Consider the following 16,603-nt stretch of genomic DNA (forward strand, 5'->3'; position numbering starts at 1 on the left):
TGTATATTTTATTGTTTCACTGCACTGCTTTTATACATTGAAAACAATTACAAACATTGTCCATCAAGCTATAAATAAATGTAAACAAATACCCTGCATTAAACATGCATGGTGAGGATGATACATTTTAACAAACAATGTTAGGCCTACAAATTGACCTTTGTACGTATAGCAAGTTGCAATAATGTATCGCTATTTCAGAGCACGACGCTTTGCGGTAATCTGAAGCTGCAGACGGCAGTCTGTCGCTACGGCAACTACACATTCACCAGTGATTGGTTCTCACCCTTCCGTAAAGCAGTATGCCATGTGCGTGTTTGTCACCAGTTACCACAGCCACAAAGTCAAAATGGGCGTTATCATTAAAATTCATGAAAACAAAAAGTAGCTTTTTTGGTATTCATTTAAGTTTAGGCATAAAGTTATCAGTGTGGTTAATGTTAGGGTTAAGGTTAGTTTTAAAATCAGATTTTAAGAAGATAAATTGTAGAAATAGGCGGGGTTTAACCTTAATTATCACATTGTGGCTGTTATAACTAGTGACGACCATGGGAGTCTCGAAAGTGACTCAAGTTGTGATGAATTGACAAAAGGCTTTGTCTGTCTTTTTATATTTCCACAAATATTTGATGTCCATGAGAAATGAACACATAACGTTTTGTTGGAGACATGGCTGAGAAATTTGATAACCTCGAGGAGCATCTCGAGAAGTTCGTTGAAAATATTCGACAGATGGGAATCATCGTTAGCGACTTTCAACCTAGCAGTCAAACAGGACTCAACCAAAAACTGTAAGTGATGCCAGTTAGCTAGCTAGGTGTTTCTCGTATTACTAGCCATCATAGCTAGCCACTTAAATATGTGACTACTACCTAACTCCCCAAGTTATCAATAGACTACAGTTGTTTGCAAAAGTCAAATGATGGTTAGCCAATGCTAGCTAGTCTCCACATAGCTAAGTTAGCTAGCTAGTTAGCTACTTTGATAGCTAGCTAGTACAGTCAATGTCATAGACCAGGGATGGGCAACTTCAGTCCTCGGGGGCCAGAGTGGTGTCTCACTTAAAAAAAAAAACGGAAGATCATAATTTGTTGATTAAATGGAGTCAGGCGTGTTAGTTGGGGCTGGGGAAAAAGTGTGACACCAATCAGGCCCCAGAGGACTGAAGTTAACCAATCCCTGTCATAGACACATAGCAGGGTATAAAAGACTGCACATAGATTAATGACCTGATTAAACGCTAACTGACAGTAATGTTGAGGTAGGTAGATGATTTTGGCTGCAATTTGTTGAAACGTCTCTACTCCTGTGCATTTCAGAAACTACATGATCACTGGACTGCAGGACATTGAGAAATGTCGCCAGCAGCTACATGAGATCAACGTTCCTCTCGAGGCTTTTGAGTGAGTAGATGTACCAACTGAAATATACGCCTGCCATGTCTAGATCTCTAGTTTATTTGTGAGACTCGGAAGCCCAGGCTTCTCATGTAACTTTTGAAAGCCTGGAGAAGTTCTCAGGAAGATGATGAAGAGGGGTGGTCAAGATGTAAACTAGTGGTGACGCGTTGCCACGGGTTGGGGGATTTTACCACAGAGTTTCTAAATCCAGAGGCGCAACATCGCGAGAATTCCGGAAATGCTTGCCAAGCAGACCAGGCCGGGGTTTCAGAAGTGAACAATTCTTCTTTAGATGTACATTTTTCAAAATCTAAAGGCACAACCTAGATTTGAGCCAATGTCTTAAGTAGTTGAACATGTTATTACTCCAACCTTGTGAAAGTGACAAACTTACACATCTTAAGTCAAAAACAACTTTATCGAAGGAGTGCCTTTTGATTTGACGGCCTGCACAGTTCTGTGTGAGACGACCGTTAGACCCGAAGACAAGTTTATGCGCATGAGCTTAGCTAGCCAACGTCGCCATGACATCGCCTACAAGTGTGAAATGGGAATTTCTATTGGAGAATGAGTTTTCGCATGTCTTTGATTTTGAGATTGCATCGTCTATCGAGGTTTGACAGCCATCGTCGATGGCGACGACATCATGATGTCACAATGTTTTTTTTATTTGACTGCACCTCTGTAGTCTGCGCACAACAGAGCAGTGCAGTGAGCACACAGCATGGCGACATGCCAAATGGCCTATTCCCTATTTCCCATAGCCTAAAAGTTCAATACATATGAGGTAGTAAGACTGTTAACATAATGCAAGAGAACAATGTAGATTGTAGAAAGAGCGGAGAGCACCAAAGCAGCACATAGCCTACTCTTTCATGATCAACCATCAAATGAATCTATAGGCCTAACAGAGTTCCAACTCAGAAAGTTGTTTGTGAATAGCCTAAATAAAAACATAGTATGGTTATAATGAGAGAGAGAGAACAAACAATTGCAAGATAGACTAATGGAATAGGAAGTATAAACACACTTTTTACGTTTCTGCTTTACTTGACTAAAGTGTTGGCAAAATAAAACCATACAGCCAATAATGTAGGCCTTCACATAGGCTACTGTCAATAAAAGTTGCAGTCAATGTTACTTTGACAAGTTAAAATTATAAACTAATATTTATAATATTATCAGTGTTTATTGTCTTTGAATTGTGCAATCGGGCATAAGCTCCCGCAGCAGCACTTTCAAAAAGCGGAAACAAAAAATGAATTAATGATGAGTCGGAGTTGTCTCAAATGTTATTTTCAACAGCTTACAAATTGTGCATTTATATAGAAGTAAAAAACAATCAGATAAAACACATTTATTATTTAGCTTATAACATTCTTTATAGCACTTGAATGAACATTGGCTTAGGCAAAAAATGAATAGGCCTATTATCTTTAGGCTATGCCTTTTGCCTATCAAACTGTAAAAATCCTAAATATACACACTTTTCCCCCCTCACCATCTACACACAATACCCCATAATGACAGTGAAAAGTTATTGAAAATGAAATACAGAAATATCTAATTTACATAAATATTCACACCCCTGAGTCAATACATGTTAGACTCACCTTTGGCATTGATTACAGCGGTGAGTCTTTCTGGGTAAGTTTAAGAGCTTTGCACACCTGGATTGTGCAATATTTGCACATTATTCATTTAACAATTCTTCAAGCTCTGTCAAGTTGGTTGTTGATCATTGCTAGACAGCCATTTTCAAGTCTTGCCATAGATTTTCAAGACGATTTTAAGTCAAAACTGTAACTAGGCCACACAGGAACATTCAATGTCGTCTTGGTAAGCCACTCCAGTGTAGATTTGGCCTTGTGCTTTAGGTTATTGTCCTGCTGAATGGTGAATTCATCTCCCAGTGTCTGTTGGAAAATAGACTGAACCAGGTTTTCCTCTAGGATTTTGCCTTTGCTTAACTCTATTCCGTTTCTTGTTAAGCAAATGTTTACTCCTGATCTCATTTAGGCTTGCCATAACAAAGGGGTTGAATACTTGACTTACATTTTTAATTCATTTGTAAAAAAATTCTAAAAACATAATTCCACTTTTACATTATGGGGTAGTGTGTGTGTGTGTGTTTAGGCCAGTGACACAATCTCAATTTAATCAATTTTGAATGTGGAAAAAGTCAAGAGGAATGAATACTTTCTGAAAGCACTGTGACGTAGCCTAAACAAAATAAGTACGAAAATAACCTCAATTTGTGCAAACAAAAGTCTTTCTTTCAAGGTTTGACAGAATATTTTAGCTTATCCTATAGACCCCCCATATTCAACTGGCAGTCTGCGCTGTCCAGATTCGCCGCCGGTATCATATAAACACACAAAAGACATTGAAAAATGTGTAGAATTGCAGGAAATGAGCTTTAAAACAGCCAACAAATACACTGCCCCAATGAAAAATTTGTAGAATTGCAGGAAATTAGCTTTAAAACTGCACAATTTTCTCTCTGCCAACAAGAGGGGTGTGAACAGTTTGGTTTCAAATAGGTTGTGAGGTAGGGGTTTGTTACTACGCCGATAAATGACAATATCCATCCGGACCTTTGCCACCTAGGAAATGTTCCCTTTACCCTGATGATCTGTTTGCATATTCTGCAAGTGACTTGGGTCAGGTCTGCTGGCTCACCTTTTATCGTTCGACCTAAAACCGAATAACTGCCAAACAGGCGACGATGTGCTTTTCTTTCCCACCAAGTCAGTCATAGTTTTTACTGATTTAGTGTATGGAAGCTATACTATAGTGAAATCCTTTTTTAATTTTAGTTTTATTTTTTACAGTCAAACTGTCTAAAAGTAGCCTAATTGGAGAAAGAATATCGCACATTTTTTGCGTGGTGGCAGCATCATGCTGTGGGGAGGTTTTTCAGGGACTGGGAAACTAGTCAGGATCGAGGGAAAGATGAACGGAGAAAAGTACAGAGATCCTTGATAAAAACCTGGTCCAGAGCACTCAGGACCTCCGACTGGGGCGAAGGTTCACCTTCCAACAGGACAACGACCCTAAGCACACAGCCAAGACAATGCAGGAGTGGCTTCGGGACAAGTGTCTGAACGTCCTCGTGTGCCAGAGGCCGGACTTGAACCCGATCAAAATAGCTGTGCAGTGACGCTCACCATCCAACCTGACAGAGCTTGAGAGGATCTGCAGAGAAGAATGGGAGAAACTCCACAAATACAGGTGTGCCAAGCTTGTAGGGTCATACCCAAGAAGACTCGAGGCTGTAATCGCTGCCAAAGGTGCTTCTACAAATTTCTGAGTAAAGGGTCTGAATACTTATTTAAATGTGATATTTCAGTTTATTTTTAATTAAATTAGCAAACATGTCTAAAATCCTATTTTTTGTAGATTGATGGGGAGGGGGGGGAAATAATTGAATCCATTTTAGAATAAGGCTGTAAAGTAACAATGTGGAAAAAGTAAAGGGGTCTGAATACTTTCCGAATGCACTGTATAATATATATTTTTTAAAGATAAGCTAATATAACTGATATCTGAGTGTTTTTATGGACAAGAGAAACATAGCCCTACCATTTTGTAAATCATTCTGTAGACTAGATAAACAAACAATATTGCGTTCTTCCCACCAATTGACCCCTCTGTGTGCAATGGGACAATGTGTCATTCCACATCGCCCAACCGTAGTTGCCACTGATCAAACCAATCACATAGTTTGCATGGGTGGAGAGCCAAATAGAGATTGTGTTGCTAAACTAGTGATGGGCATAATTCTGAGTCTTTTCAATGAGCTGGATCTTTTGGCTCCATTCACCTAAAAGAGCTGTTCATTTGACTGCCAAAGGGTTCTTCGCTCGGTAGTGCATAGAAATTGATGAAAAACAGCAACTTTCTAATGTATAGTCTAAAAGGTTTCCTACCATTATGTCAGATGGTGAAATGTGAGTTCAAATAAAACATTTACCTGATGAAATTACATTACTTGCAATTTTTTTTATTTTTTTTACACACTGCAAAAATGAGCTAGGACTGGAATGAGGCTCTCTCCACACTACCTTTTTGTTCCTACAGTGAGGATTGAACATCTTCAGATAATGTTTTTATAACTTATAAATCTGGGAGCCATATGAACGGATCTCACAGATGCGATTCGGTTCCCGACATTTACCAAAAATATCAGTTCAAAAAGAGCTGTTCATTCGCGAATGACCCATCACTATTAAAAACAAAACAAAACAACATCTGAGTTGCAAGAAGCTAGTATGCACTTTGTCCGACACGGTAGGAAAAGCGACACAGACAAAACAAGGAAAAACGAAAAACAAGGAATGCCTCTCTGGAGGCTCAGTTGGTAGAGCATGGCGCTTGCAACGCCAGGGTTGTGGGTTCGTTTCCCACTGGGGGCTAGTATGAAAAATGTATGCACTCACTAACTGTAAGTCGCTCTGGATAAGAGCGTCTGCTAAATGACTAAAATGTAAAAAAAAAAAAAAAAAAAAGTGTTCTCTGTGCCAATCAAATGTGAGCTTGAATTCCAGCGCTTCCATTAGGGATGGGCACGGTTATTCGACAATCGACCGGACGTTAGTATTAGATTACTTGGTATACATTTTTGCGAATAATAAATATATAGGCCTATTTTAACAATGAAGGCTTTGTCTAAAATTGTAATAAAATAATTTGTGACATTGCTACATAGCCTACAAGGATAGACCATTTTATATTCAAAAAATGTATTTAAAAGTTATGCACCCTATTAAAAAAATAAATATATATATATATATATATATACAGTGGGGGAAAAAAGTATTTAGTCAGCCACCAATTGTGCAAGTTCTCCCACTTAAAAAGATGAGAGGCCTGTAATGTTCATCATAGGTACACGTCAACTATGACAGACAAATTGAGGAAAACAAATCCAGAAAATCACATTGTAGGATTTTTAATGTATTTATTTGCAAATTATGGTGGAAAATAAGTATTTGGTCACCTACAAACAAACAAGCAAGATTTCTGGCTCTCACAGACCTGTAACTTCTTCTTTAAGAGGCTCCTCTGTCCTCCACTCGTTACCTGTATTAATGGCACCTGTTTGAACTTGTTATCAGTATAAAAGACACCTGTCCACAACCTCAAACAGTCACACTCCAAACTCCACTATGGCCAAGACCAAAGAGCTGTCAAAGGACACCAGAAACAAAATTGTAGACCTGCACCAGGCTGGGAAGACTGAATCTGCAATAGGTAAGCAGCTTGGTTTGAAGAAATCAACTGTGGGAGCAATTATTAGGAAATGGAAGACATACAAGACCACTGATAATCTCCCTCGATCTGGGGCTCCACGCAAGATCTCACCCCGTGGGGTCAAAATGATCACAAGAACGGTGAGCAAAAATCCCAGAACCACACAGGGGGACCTAGTGAATGACCTGCAGAGAGCTGGGACCAAAGTAACAAAGCCTACCATCAGTAACACACTACGCCGCCAGGGACTCAAATCCTGCAGTGGCAGACGTGTCCCCCTGCTTAAGCCAGTACATGTCCAGGCCCGTCTGAAGTTTGCTAGAGTGCATTTGGATGATCCAGAAGAGGATTGGGAGAATGTCATATGGTCAGATGAAACCAAAATATAACTCAACTCGTCGTGTTTGGAGGACAAAGAATGCTGAGTTGCATCCATAGAACACCATACCTACTGTGAAGCATGGGGGTGGAAACATCATGCTTTGGGGCTGTTTTTCTGCAAAGGGACCAGGATGACTGATCCATGTAAAGGAAAGAATGAATGGGGCCATGTATCGTGAGATTTTGAGTGAAAACCTCCTTCCATCAGCAAGGGCATTGAAGATGAAATGTGGTTGGGTCTTTCAGCATGACAATGATCCCAAACACACCGCCCGGGCAACGAAGGAGTGGCTTCGTAAGAAGCATTTCAAGGTCCTGGAGTGGCCTAGCCAGTCTCCAGATCTCAACCCCATAGAAAATCTTTGGAGGGAGTTGAAAGTCTGTGTTGCCCAGCGACAGCCCCAAAACATCACTGCTCTAGAGGAGATCTGCATGGAGGAATGGGCCAAAATACCAGCAACAGTGTGTGTGAAAATCTTGTGAAGACTTACAGAAAACGTTTGACCTGTGTCATTGCCAACAAAGTGTATATAACAAAGTATTGAGAAACTTTTGTTATTGACCAAATACTTATTTTCCACCATAATTTGCAAATAAATTCATTAAAAATCCTACAATGTGATTTTCTGGAAAAAATTCTCATTTTGTCTGTCATAGTTGACGTGTACCTATGATGAAAATTACAGGCCTCTCTCAACTTTTTAAGTGGGAGAACTTGCACAATTGGTGGCTGACAAAATACTTTTTCCCCCCTGTGTGTGTGTGTGTGTGTGTGTGTGTATGTATGTATGTATGTATGTATATATATATATATATATATATATATATATATATATATACACACACACTGATAACGTGTGTAGGCTGTTATTGTCGGTTAATCAAGGCGGCGCTACAGAGACTCCATGTGCAGCAAGTGAACTGGGAGATTTCTTATCAATGCAAAATGGAATTACAATTATGGAATTAAGTTGGCTAAATAAGAACTAGGCTATAATCATCAACCAACAGTTAGGCTGTCGTTTCATATGAATGGAGTTGTAGACAAGTAGGGGGAGCGCTGAAAAATAGCCTGAATTAGCCTTGCTACTTTAGCTAGCTAGTTACTGTAGCTAGCTAGCTTCTTTACAAGCAATAACTTTCTATAATTGGCGTGAGTCGGATTTGGCTACTTTTTTTTCCTCTTTCAGCGTGCCCCACACATACCGGTTCCTCTCCTGTCTCACCCCTTCCCCACCATCCAGCTGAAACAAGCAGAGCGAGCAAGTCTCCATTTGAAGTTTTAAGGTTTTCTTTAAAACATGTATTTCGACTATCCGGATAGCCAAAAAATATATATATTATTCAAATAGTGAAGTCATTTCAAATGCCCATCCCTAACTCTCATTCAAATGCAGAATCCAATAGTTAAGTTCTCCAGACTTCTAATAGTCAACGAGATGAGCTTTTGAAGGATGGCCATGCGAGACTATGGTGAGCATAACAGAAGGAAAGTCACCCAAGCTCTTTCTCTCCCTCAGACCTCCACTTGGCCACAGACCTTTAGCCTAACTCAACTGATGTAATGTTTTGTCTTGTGTTGTCAGATACATAGACCAGGGTCGTAACCCCCAGCTGTACACCAAAGAGTGTCTGGAAAGGGCCCTGGCCAAGAATGAGCAGGTCAAAGGCAAGATTGACACCATGACGGTAAGTAGCAGTAGATTCAAGCCTAATAAAGACCTAGAAATAGAAGATCAGTACATTGAGGAAATTACATGATGACAAGTAGTCTTGGTTACACTTTGGAAGTGTCCTAAGCAGATACAGTATAACGCCCTTATACTGTCTTATTACCATCAGAACCATAATGATCCGGACTAAATAACAGTAAATAATCTACAGCTTCAACCTCTGACCCCTCTGTTCTGTCTCTGGTTGCAGAAGTTCAAGAGCCTGCTGATCTCTGAGCTGGGCAAGGTGTTTCCAGAGGAGATGACCAAGTACAAGGCTATCCACGGAGATGACCCCCCCTCATAGTGACCCTTGACCTTTTAACTCCCTGACCTCAAAGCCACAGTGGGGTCTCACCCAGCAGAATCAATCAGTCAGCCAGATGACATGTATTAATATTCATGTAATATTAATGGGAAAGTGTGTTGTTGACATTGAGAAATAGACTAGTCGGAGATAATGAGAGCGTGGTAGAGGTAGTTGGAGGCGCAATTCTTTGTTTCTGATTTGGGAAGAGTAATGTGGCAAAGATGCTCAATGGAAGGGTACAAAATATTGTGGACACAAAAAATCATCAAAGGAGCTGAGGATAGGATAGTAAGAACTTATTGCCTTTTTCAATTATCTTTTAGTTGTACTGGAAATATGACATTTTCTCAATCTGATATCTGGCTAACTGTTTCCTCCTGCTGTGTTGAGATCCCACCTACAAGATGTACATAATGTTTATACTCCTACAGAACCTTTTTGTAAAGACCTAAAGATCATTGTACAACACTGCAGACCTGGAATGCGACTCCGTTTTGTATCAAGCTCAGTTATCAAAAGGTGTCTTGTTCATGGGCAAGAACCTAGCCCAGAGGTTTGAAACACTCATTTTGTTTTGATTTGATCTTGTTAGTTTTTGTTATGTTTTTAAAATAAATGGGCTTGTGATTGAAATATTAGTCTGGTATTTACTGCCATGCTAGCTCCTTGTAGGCCACAATTCGTGAACAGGAACTTGAATTATAAGTCTAATGTATAAGAGTTTAAGGCCTCAATGTCACATTCTATTCTTTCACCCAAGGGTCAAATCACTAAGCACATTACATTGTAAGAGGTTGTGTTTAGTGGGTATTAAAGAAGGAAATTTGATATTTTTTTACCGACAGAAAACTTGACGAATAGAAATGCTATTAAATTTCTCTTTTCCATTTGCAAACATTCTCTCCCTACAGAATGTGGCCAGATCAGTCCATCACCATCGTGAAGGGAGTAAGGCCAGAGTAGGAGATGACACTGGTTCTCCTATGTCATTCTCCTGTCTCTGGGTGACATTTTGGTGTCAACGGTCTCTTGTATGCTCAGCGTCATGGCTTTCCCTGCAGTGTAATCCTGTACCGTGCGCACGTGTGTGGGGTTGTTCTGAGACAGATGCTCCAGAAGCGTGGAGCCTTCAGGACCAGGGAGCAATCATCAGGGTAGGTCATGGCCCAGCATGCCGCCGCCTGCTGGGGTAGAGAGACAGGGACACTCCCACTGAGCCTGAAGACCAACTCCCTGGGGTGGGGGGGAGGAGGACGTTCCCTATTATGACTTTCAGTGAAGCAGGGTTTTTTATTAATCTTGAGGACTGGGAGCCTGGTCACCAGATTAGAAAGACGAAGACAAGGGGATAGAATGGAGACTATTTATTGTCGACTACAAGGCCTTTTTTAAGACCGCACTGCAAACAATAGGAAAGATTGAACATGCATGCTGTAGCTTCAAGATGTTTGCATCCAATAAAACAAAGCAAAGCATACATTATTTTGAAATACTTTGCACCAAAAAGGATGTAATATGGTTGACCTTTCTTTGACCTTAAACACTACCCCAGTTGTACGCTGAGCAAAAATATAAATGCAACAATGTCAGATTTTACTGAGTTACAGTTCATATAAGGAAATCAGTCAATTGAAATAAATGCATTAGGCCCTAATCAATGGATTGCACATGACTGAGAATACAGATATGCGTCTGTTGGTCACATATACAGTACCTTAAAAAAAGGTAGGGGCGTGGATCAGAAAACCAGTCAGTATCTGGTGTGACCACCATTTGCCTCATGCAGCGGGACACATCTCCTTCGCATAGTTGATCAGGCTGTTGATTGTGGCCTGTGGAATGTTGTCCCACTCTTCAATGGCTGTGCAAAGTTGCTGATTTAATGGCAGGAATTGGAACACGCTGTCGTACACGTCAATCCAGAGCATCCCAAACATGGCTGGCATGTCTGGTGAGTATGCAGGCCATGGGAAAACTGGGACATTTTCAGCTTCCAGGAATTGTGTACTGCAAACAATTGTGTGCCTTGCGACATGGGGCAGTACATTATCATGCTGAAACATGAGGTGATGGCGGGGGATGAATTGCACAAAAATGGACCTCAGGATCTCATCACGGTATCTTTGTGCATTCAAATTGCCATCGATAAAATGCAATTGTTCGTTGTCCGTAGCTTATGCCTGCCCATACCATAACCCCACTGCCACCATCAGCAAACCGCTTGCCCATGCAATGCCATACACGTGGTCTGCAGTTGTGAGGCCGGTTGGACACTGCCAAATTCTCTTAAAACGACGTTGGAGGTGGCTTATGGTAGAGAAATTACATTCTCTGGCAACAGCTCTGGTGGACATTCCTGTAGTCAGCATGCCAATTGCACGCTCCCTCAACTTGAGACATCTGTGGCATTGTGTTGTGTGACAAAACTACACATTTTAGAATAGCCTTTTATTGTCACCCTCATGCTATTTTATCAGTTTCTTGATATGCCACACCTGTCAGGTGGATGGATTATCTTGGCAAAGGAGAAATGCTCACTAACAGGGATGTAAACAAAATTGTGCACCAAATTTGAGAGAAGTAAGCTTTTTGTGTGAGAAATTACTGGGCTCTTGTATTTCAGCTAATGAAACATGGGACCAACACTTTACATGTTGCGTTTATATTTTTGTTCGGTGTACATGCCTGGTTGCTTAGTAATTGGCACAATAGTGACAGAGACCTCAGTGCTCTCTTTAGCAATGCACAGACATGACGGTGCAATATGTCCTCTTTATCCTCAGGGAAACAGGTGAAATCATATGTGCGGGTGCAGGGGGCAGGGAGGTGGCTGATGTCATCAATCAAGGACAATATCCCCATGCTTCTTTGTCTCATTATCTTTCTCCTCTTCCTTTCTCCTTATCTTCCTCCCCGTCCTCGCTTTGTCCTTTACTTGTATTATGCGGTCAGCATTACGCTCTCCTCCTCTTCACTCCTCTTCTGTTTTTTTTTTTTATTCACCTGCAACGACGCATCATAGGCCAAGGGTAAACCTTTCAGTCCCCAGCAGCACAGGGTAAGGCAGAGGGGAGGGATTTTAATCTAATTGTCCTTTGTACGTTTTTCTTCAGTTTATTCATATTTACTTTTTATTCCATTTGTGTACATAGTTGAAAATTGCCGTGACATTTCTCTAGCTGAATAGAGTGGTGCTGGCTGTGTGTGTGTGTGTGTGTGTGTGTGAATTACTTGTTTGAGGTAAGTTTTTCTTCCTCTTTTACATCCTCCTAATGTGCGCTCAGGCTAGTCGCCCCGAATCAAACATCCTTGACCGTTACCTAGGTTACCTACCTCCTCTCTTTTATGATGGCCACATTTTTTATTTTCTTCAGCATTCCCCTAGGAGTGAGACAAAGTGAGAGTGAATGTGAGGTTTCTTGGTTGAAATAACCTTTCTGCTAGAGGTGGATCCTCTTGCTCTTTGTTATATGCAGTTCCTAGCCTTGAGTAGCTTTTATAACGCTGAATGCTATCTCGTTCAATGAGGGTACTGGAAATAATAATGGTTGTTCCTAACAGTTCTATTTATTAGATAAAGTATCAACCGTATTCATATTGTAAACCTATAGATGGCAAATGTAGGAAGTAGTGTTAAGTAATTAAGGTAACCATAATTCAACAACATCTCTCCTCTTTATGCTCCAGAGAGCGAGAGAGAGAGATACTTTTTGTTTTTGCTCTTTGCTTGCTGTCTGACTTATTCCAATTTTTTTTGTTACAGCCTGAATTCAAAATGGATCGAATAGATATTTTTTTTCTCACCCATCTACACACAATACCACAAAATGAAAGTGAAAACGTGTTTTTGGAAAACCTTGCTAATGAAATACAAACATTTAGATAAGGACACCCCTGAGTCAATATTTTGTAGAAGCACCTTTGGCAGCGATTACAGCTGTGCAGAGTATGCGAGTGGAGTTGAGCTGTAGGAAATCCCGCTCATCGCTCATGGAGCTGTGCTTCCGGCGTTACATATCCTTTCGAACTGCTCCGCGCTCACAGAAGAATAAGAAAACTGCCTCCAAATTCGCTCCATTCATTAAAATCACAATTCAACCAACACCCATCTATTTTTGTGACTACCTGGACATACTATTTGGTTTTCAAGTATTGAAACCAAACCATATGATTTGAATGAAAAGTATTTTAATAAACATGAAAAGGTGAATTTAAGAAGCGCTCATAATTTCAAATAGGCTGCATGTCATATTAAACACCATATAAACACTCTAAATAGGTCAGGAGCCAGACAGGGAGCCTAAGAAGGAACGGAAATGAATTATTTAGGCTATATTATTTAAAGGCTATAGCCTACAAAGAAATACATTGTGAAGCATTTGCAATTGCGGCACACTAGGCTGGTAGGGAGTCAGGGACATTAAGCGCTCAGCATTTAAACAACATTTCATTGTATTAAATCATTATAGTCTATACATTTCGCATGTAGGCTGTGACTTACTTAGAATTATATACAAATTAAACGAAAAATGCCTGATTTGGCTCAGTCTACAGTGCCTTTGAATTCATTTTTAGAAACACGAGTTTGGCCAGACTCTATGCGATGTTGCCTGGAGACCAGGCCAGCAGCAGAGAATATCCTCTCCATGCTTGCAGAGCCACTGGGGATGCGAAACCCCTTTTGGCCACTCTTGCCAGGCTGGGCTGGGATGCAGAGTTTTTTTTTTTTTTTAAATATAGGTAGGCCTAAAAGTTTTTACCCAAAGTAACCCAATCGAAACAGAAAGCTCCTTGTTAAGTTGGAATATGCTAGGCCTATTGGCCCAATATCAATTATGACCTATTGGATAGATGATAGAACAAAAATGAACAACTTTTAATAGATCAGATTTTTTTTGTTTATAAATACTTTGCTACAATGACACATTTAATTAGCTACCCACCTTGTTCCTTTCTTTTAGCATATGCATGTAGTAAGTACACCATCATGCTTTCGGGATACGTGTCTTTTCAGGTTCTGTAATGATTCTTTAGTTGTGGACACTACATCACCACGCTCCCTCTCTTGCTCTTGGCCCTCATCTTTGTAAGTCACCTTGATTTTGCACCTGTGTGTTTTATCAGTTTCTTTATGAAAATATTCAGCGAACTCCATGACAGTAGCTAAAGCAAGGGGCTATAGCAGCACACAAGTAGACTACAAATGCATGCCCTGAGCTCATGAAGTGAGTGCTATTGGCATGAAATTGGAGCGGGCAAGAAGGCTGATGCTCCAGCCTTTGGGAATACCACTCTGTGCTCCAGTCAAATTGGGCACACTCTGCTCCAGCTCCGCTCACATACTCTGCAGCTGTGAGTCTTTCTGGGTAAGTCTCCAAGAGCTTTCCACGCCTGGATTGAGCACATTTGCCCATTCTTTTTTAAATTCTTCAAGCTCTGTCAAATTGGTTGTTGATCATTGCTAGACAACCATTTTCAGGCCTTGCCATAGATTCTCAAGTGAATTGAAGTCAAAACTAACTCGGCCATTCACTGTCTTCTTGGTAAGAAACTCCAGTGTAGATTCGGCCTTGTGTTTTAGATAATTTTCCTGCTGAATGGTGAATTCATCTTCCAGTGTTTGGTGGAAAGCAGACTGAACCAGGTTTTCCTCTAGAATTTTTCCTGTGCTTAGCTCCATTCCGTCTCTTTTTTTTATCCTGAAAAACTCCCCAGTCCTTAACGATTACAAGCATACCCATAACATGATGCAGCCACCACTATATGCTTGAAAATATGGAGAGTGGTACTCAGTAATGTGTTGTATTGGTTTTGCCCCCAAAATAACACGTTTTATTCAGGACAAACAGTTAATTGCTTTGTCACATTTGTTGCAGTATTACTTTAGTGCCTTGTTGCAAACAGGATGCATGTTTTGGAATATTTTTATTCTTTACAGGCTTCCTTCTTTTCACTCTGTCATTTAGGTTAGTATTGTGGAGTAACTACAATGTTGTTGATCCGTCCTCAGTTTTCTCCTATCACAGCCATTAAACTCTGTAACTGTTTTAAAATCATCATTGGCCTCATGGTGAAATCCCTGGGCAGTTTCCTTCCTCTCTGCCAACTGAGTTAGGAAGGATGCCTGTATCTTTGTAGTGACTGGGTGTATTGATACACCATCCAAAGTGTAATTAATTATTTCACCATGCTCAAAGGGATATTCAATGTCTTTTTTTTTTTCTTTCTTTTTTTACCCAGCTACCGATAGGTGCTCTGCTTTGCGAGGCATTGAAAAACCTCCCTGGTCTTTGTGGTTGAAATTCACTACTCGATTGAGGGACCTTACAGATCATTGTATGTGTGGGGTACAGAGATGGGGTAGTTATTCCAAAATCATGTTAACCACTACTATTGAACACGGATTGAGTCCATGCAAGGTATTATGTGATTTGTTAAGCACATTTTTACCCCTGAACTTATTTAGGCTTACCATAACAAAGGGGTTGAATACTTATTGACTCAAGACATATCAGCTTTTTATTTTTTATTAATAATAAAAATGAAATAAAATTCCACTTTGACATTATGGGGTAATGCTTTTGGATTAGATAATAATAATAATAATAATAATAATAATAATAATATGCCATTTAGCAGACGCTTTTATCCAAAGTGACTTACAGTCATGTGTGCATACATTTTTACGTATGGGTGGTCCCGGGGATCGAACCCACTACCCTGGCGTTACAAGCGCCATGCTCTACCAATTGAGCTACAGATCAGTGACACATCTCCATAATAATAATTATGGACACACAAGCGACAGCCATCACCTCCTCAATAAGGGCCAGAAGGCAGTCACAAGCCAGGCCACCTCTTCCTTCTGTCACTACTATTACTATGGTAACACCCCTCCCCCTCATCTCCCCCTCTCTGGTCCCTGGCTAGATGGAGAGACAATGGCCCGTGCTGTGTGTGTGTGTGTGTGTGTGTGTGTGTTAATGCATATTCAGGGAGAAGGCAGTAGGTGTCTGTTGCCCAGCTGTGGTGTGTATTTGTTATTCAAATTAGAGCCCTAGAGGACAATGGAGGCAGCCAATAGAATCAGCTTTGATGAGACCGACACACACACACACACATTGCTGTTAATTCCTCCAGCCTTAGAACAGAACTTTGTCAGGTCACCTGAGAGGCAGTGAGGATCTCTAGTATCACTTTACCTGTTCAGTAAGCTGTAGTAGAGACAGATAGGATGACAGTTACCTATTACCTCTGTAGGTCCATTTACACACAGGCTGTTAACATTAATCACCAAGGAAAATGACACCACTACCCTGGCACCATTCTGCTTAGGAGGAGGGGGAAGAGAGATACATTCAAACAGACAGACACATGCAGGTGGGCAGAGAGAGAGAGCAGATGAGATGGGGAAAGAGAGGAGGATTGAGAGAGACAGACTGAGAGAAAGGTGGAGCGAGATACTATACCCAGGGGTGTAGTATTGTCCAGTGAGGAGGATGGGACACTAAACGTTAAATTAAACCTATAAATTACCAGTTAGC

The 16,603-nt window shown here is 40.6% G+C and overlaps 1 protein-coding gene across 1 annotated transcript; it reads left to right on the forward strand.

Moving 5' to 3' along the window:
- Window positions 1-355: 355 nt before the first annotated feature.
- Window positions 356-9,692, forward strand: LOC311131961 (mediator of RNA polymerase II transcription subunit 10). The gene is made up of 4 exons (XM_084165088.1): window positions 356-791; window positions 1,320-1,403; window positions 8,624-8,726; window positions 8,961-9,692. The coding sequence occupies exons 1-4, from the start codon at window positions 670-672 to the stop codon at window positions 9,054-9,056; spliced, it is 405 nt and encodes a 134-aa protein (XP_084021214.1). The 5' UTR covers window positions 356-669; the 3' UTR covers window positions 9,057-9,692.
- Window positions 9,693-16,603: the final 6,911 nt, after the last annotated feature.

The sequence above is a fragment of the Coregonus lavaretus genome (assembly GCF_964263955.1).
Source record: "Coregonus lavaretus genome assembly, chromosome: 7".
Taxonomy (NCBI): Eukaryota; Metazoa; Chordata; class Actinopteri; order Salmoniformes; family Salmonidae; genus Coregonus; species Coregonus lavaretus.

Coding starts and splice junctions, on each gene's coding strand:
- LOC311131961 (XM_084165088.1), top strand. CDS start 670: ATGGCTGAGAAATTTGATAACCTCGAGGAGCATCTCGAGAAGTTCGTT. Junction 792..1,319: donor ACAGGACTCAACCAAAAACT/GTAAGTGATGCC, acceptor TGTGCATTTCAG/AAACTACATGATCACTGGAC. Junction 8,727..8,960: donor GCAAGATTGACACCATGACG/GTAAGTAGCAGT, acceptor CTCTGGTTGCAG/AAGTTCAAGAGCCTGCTGAT.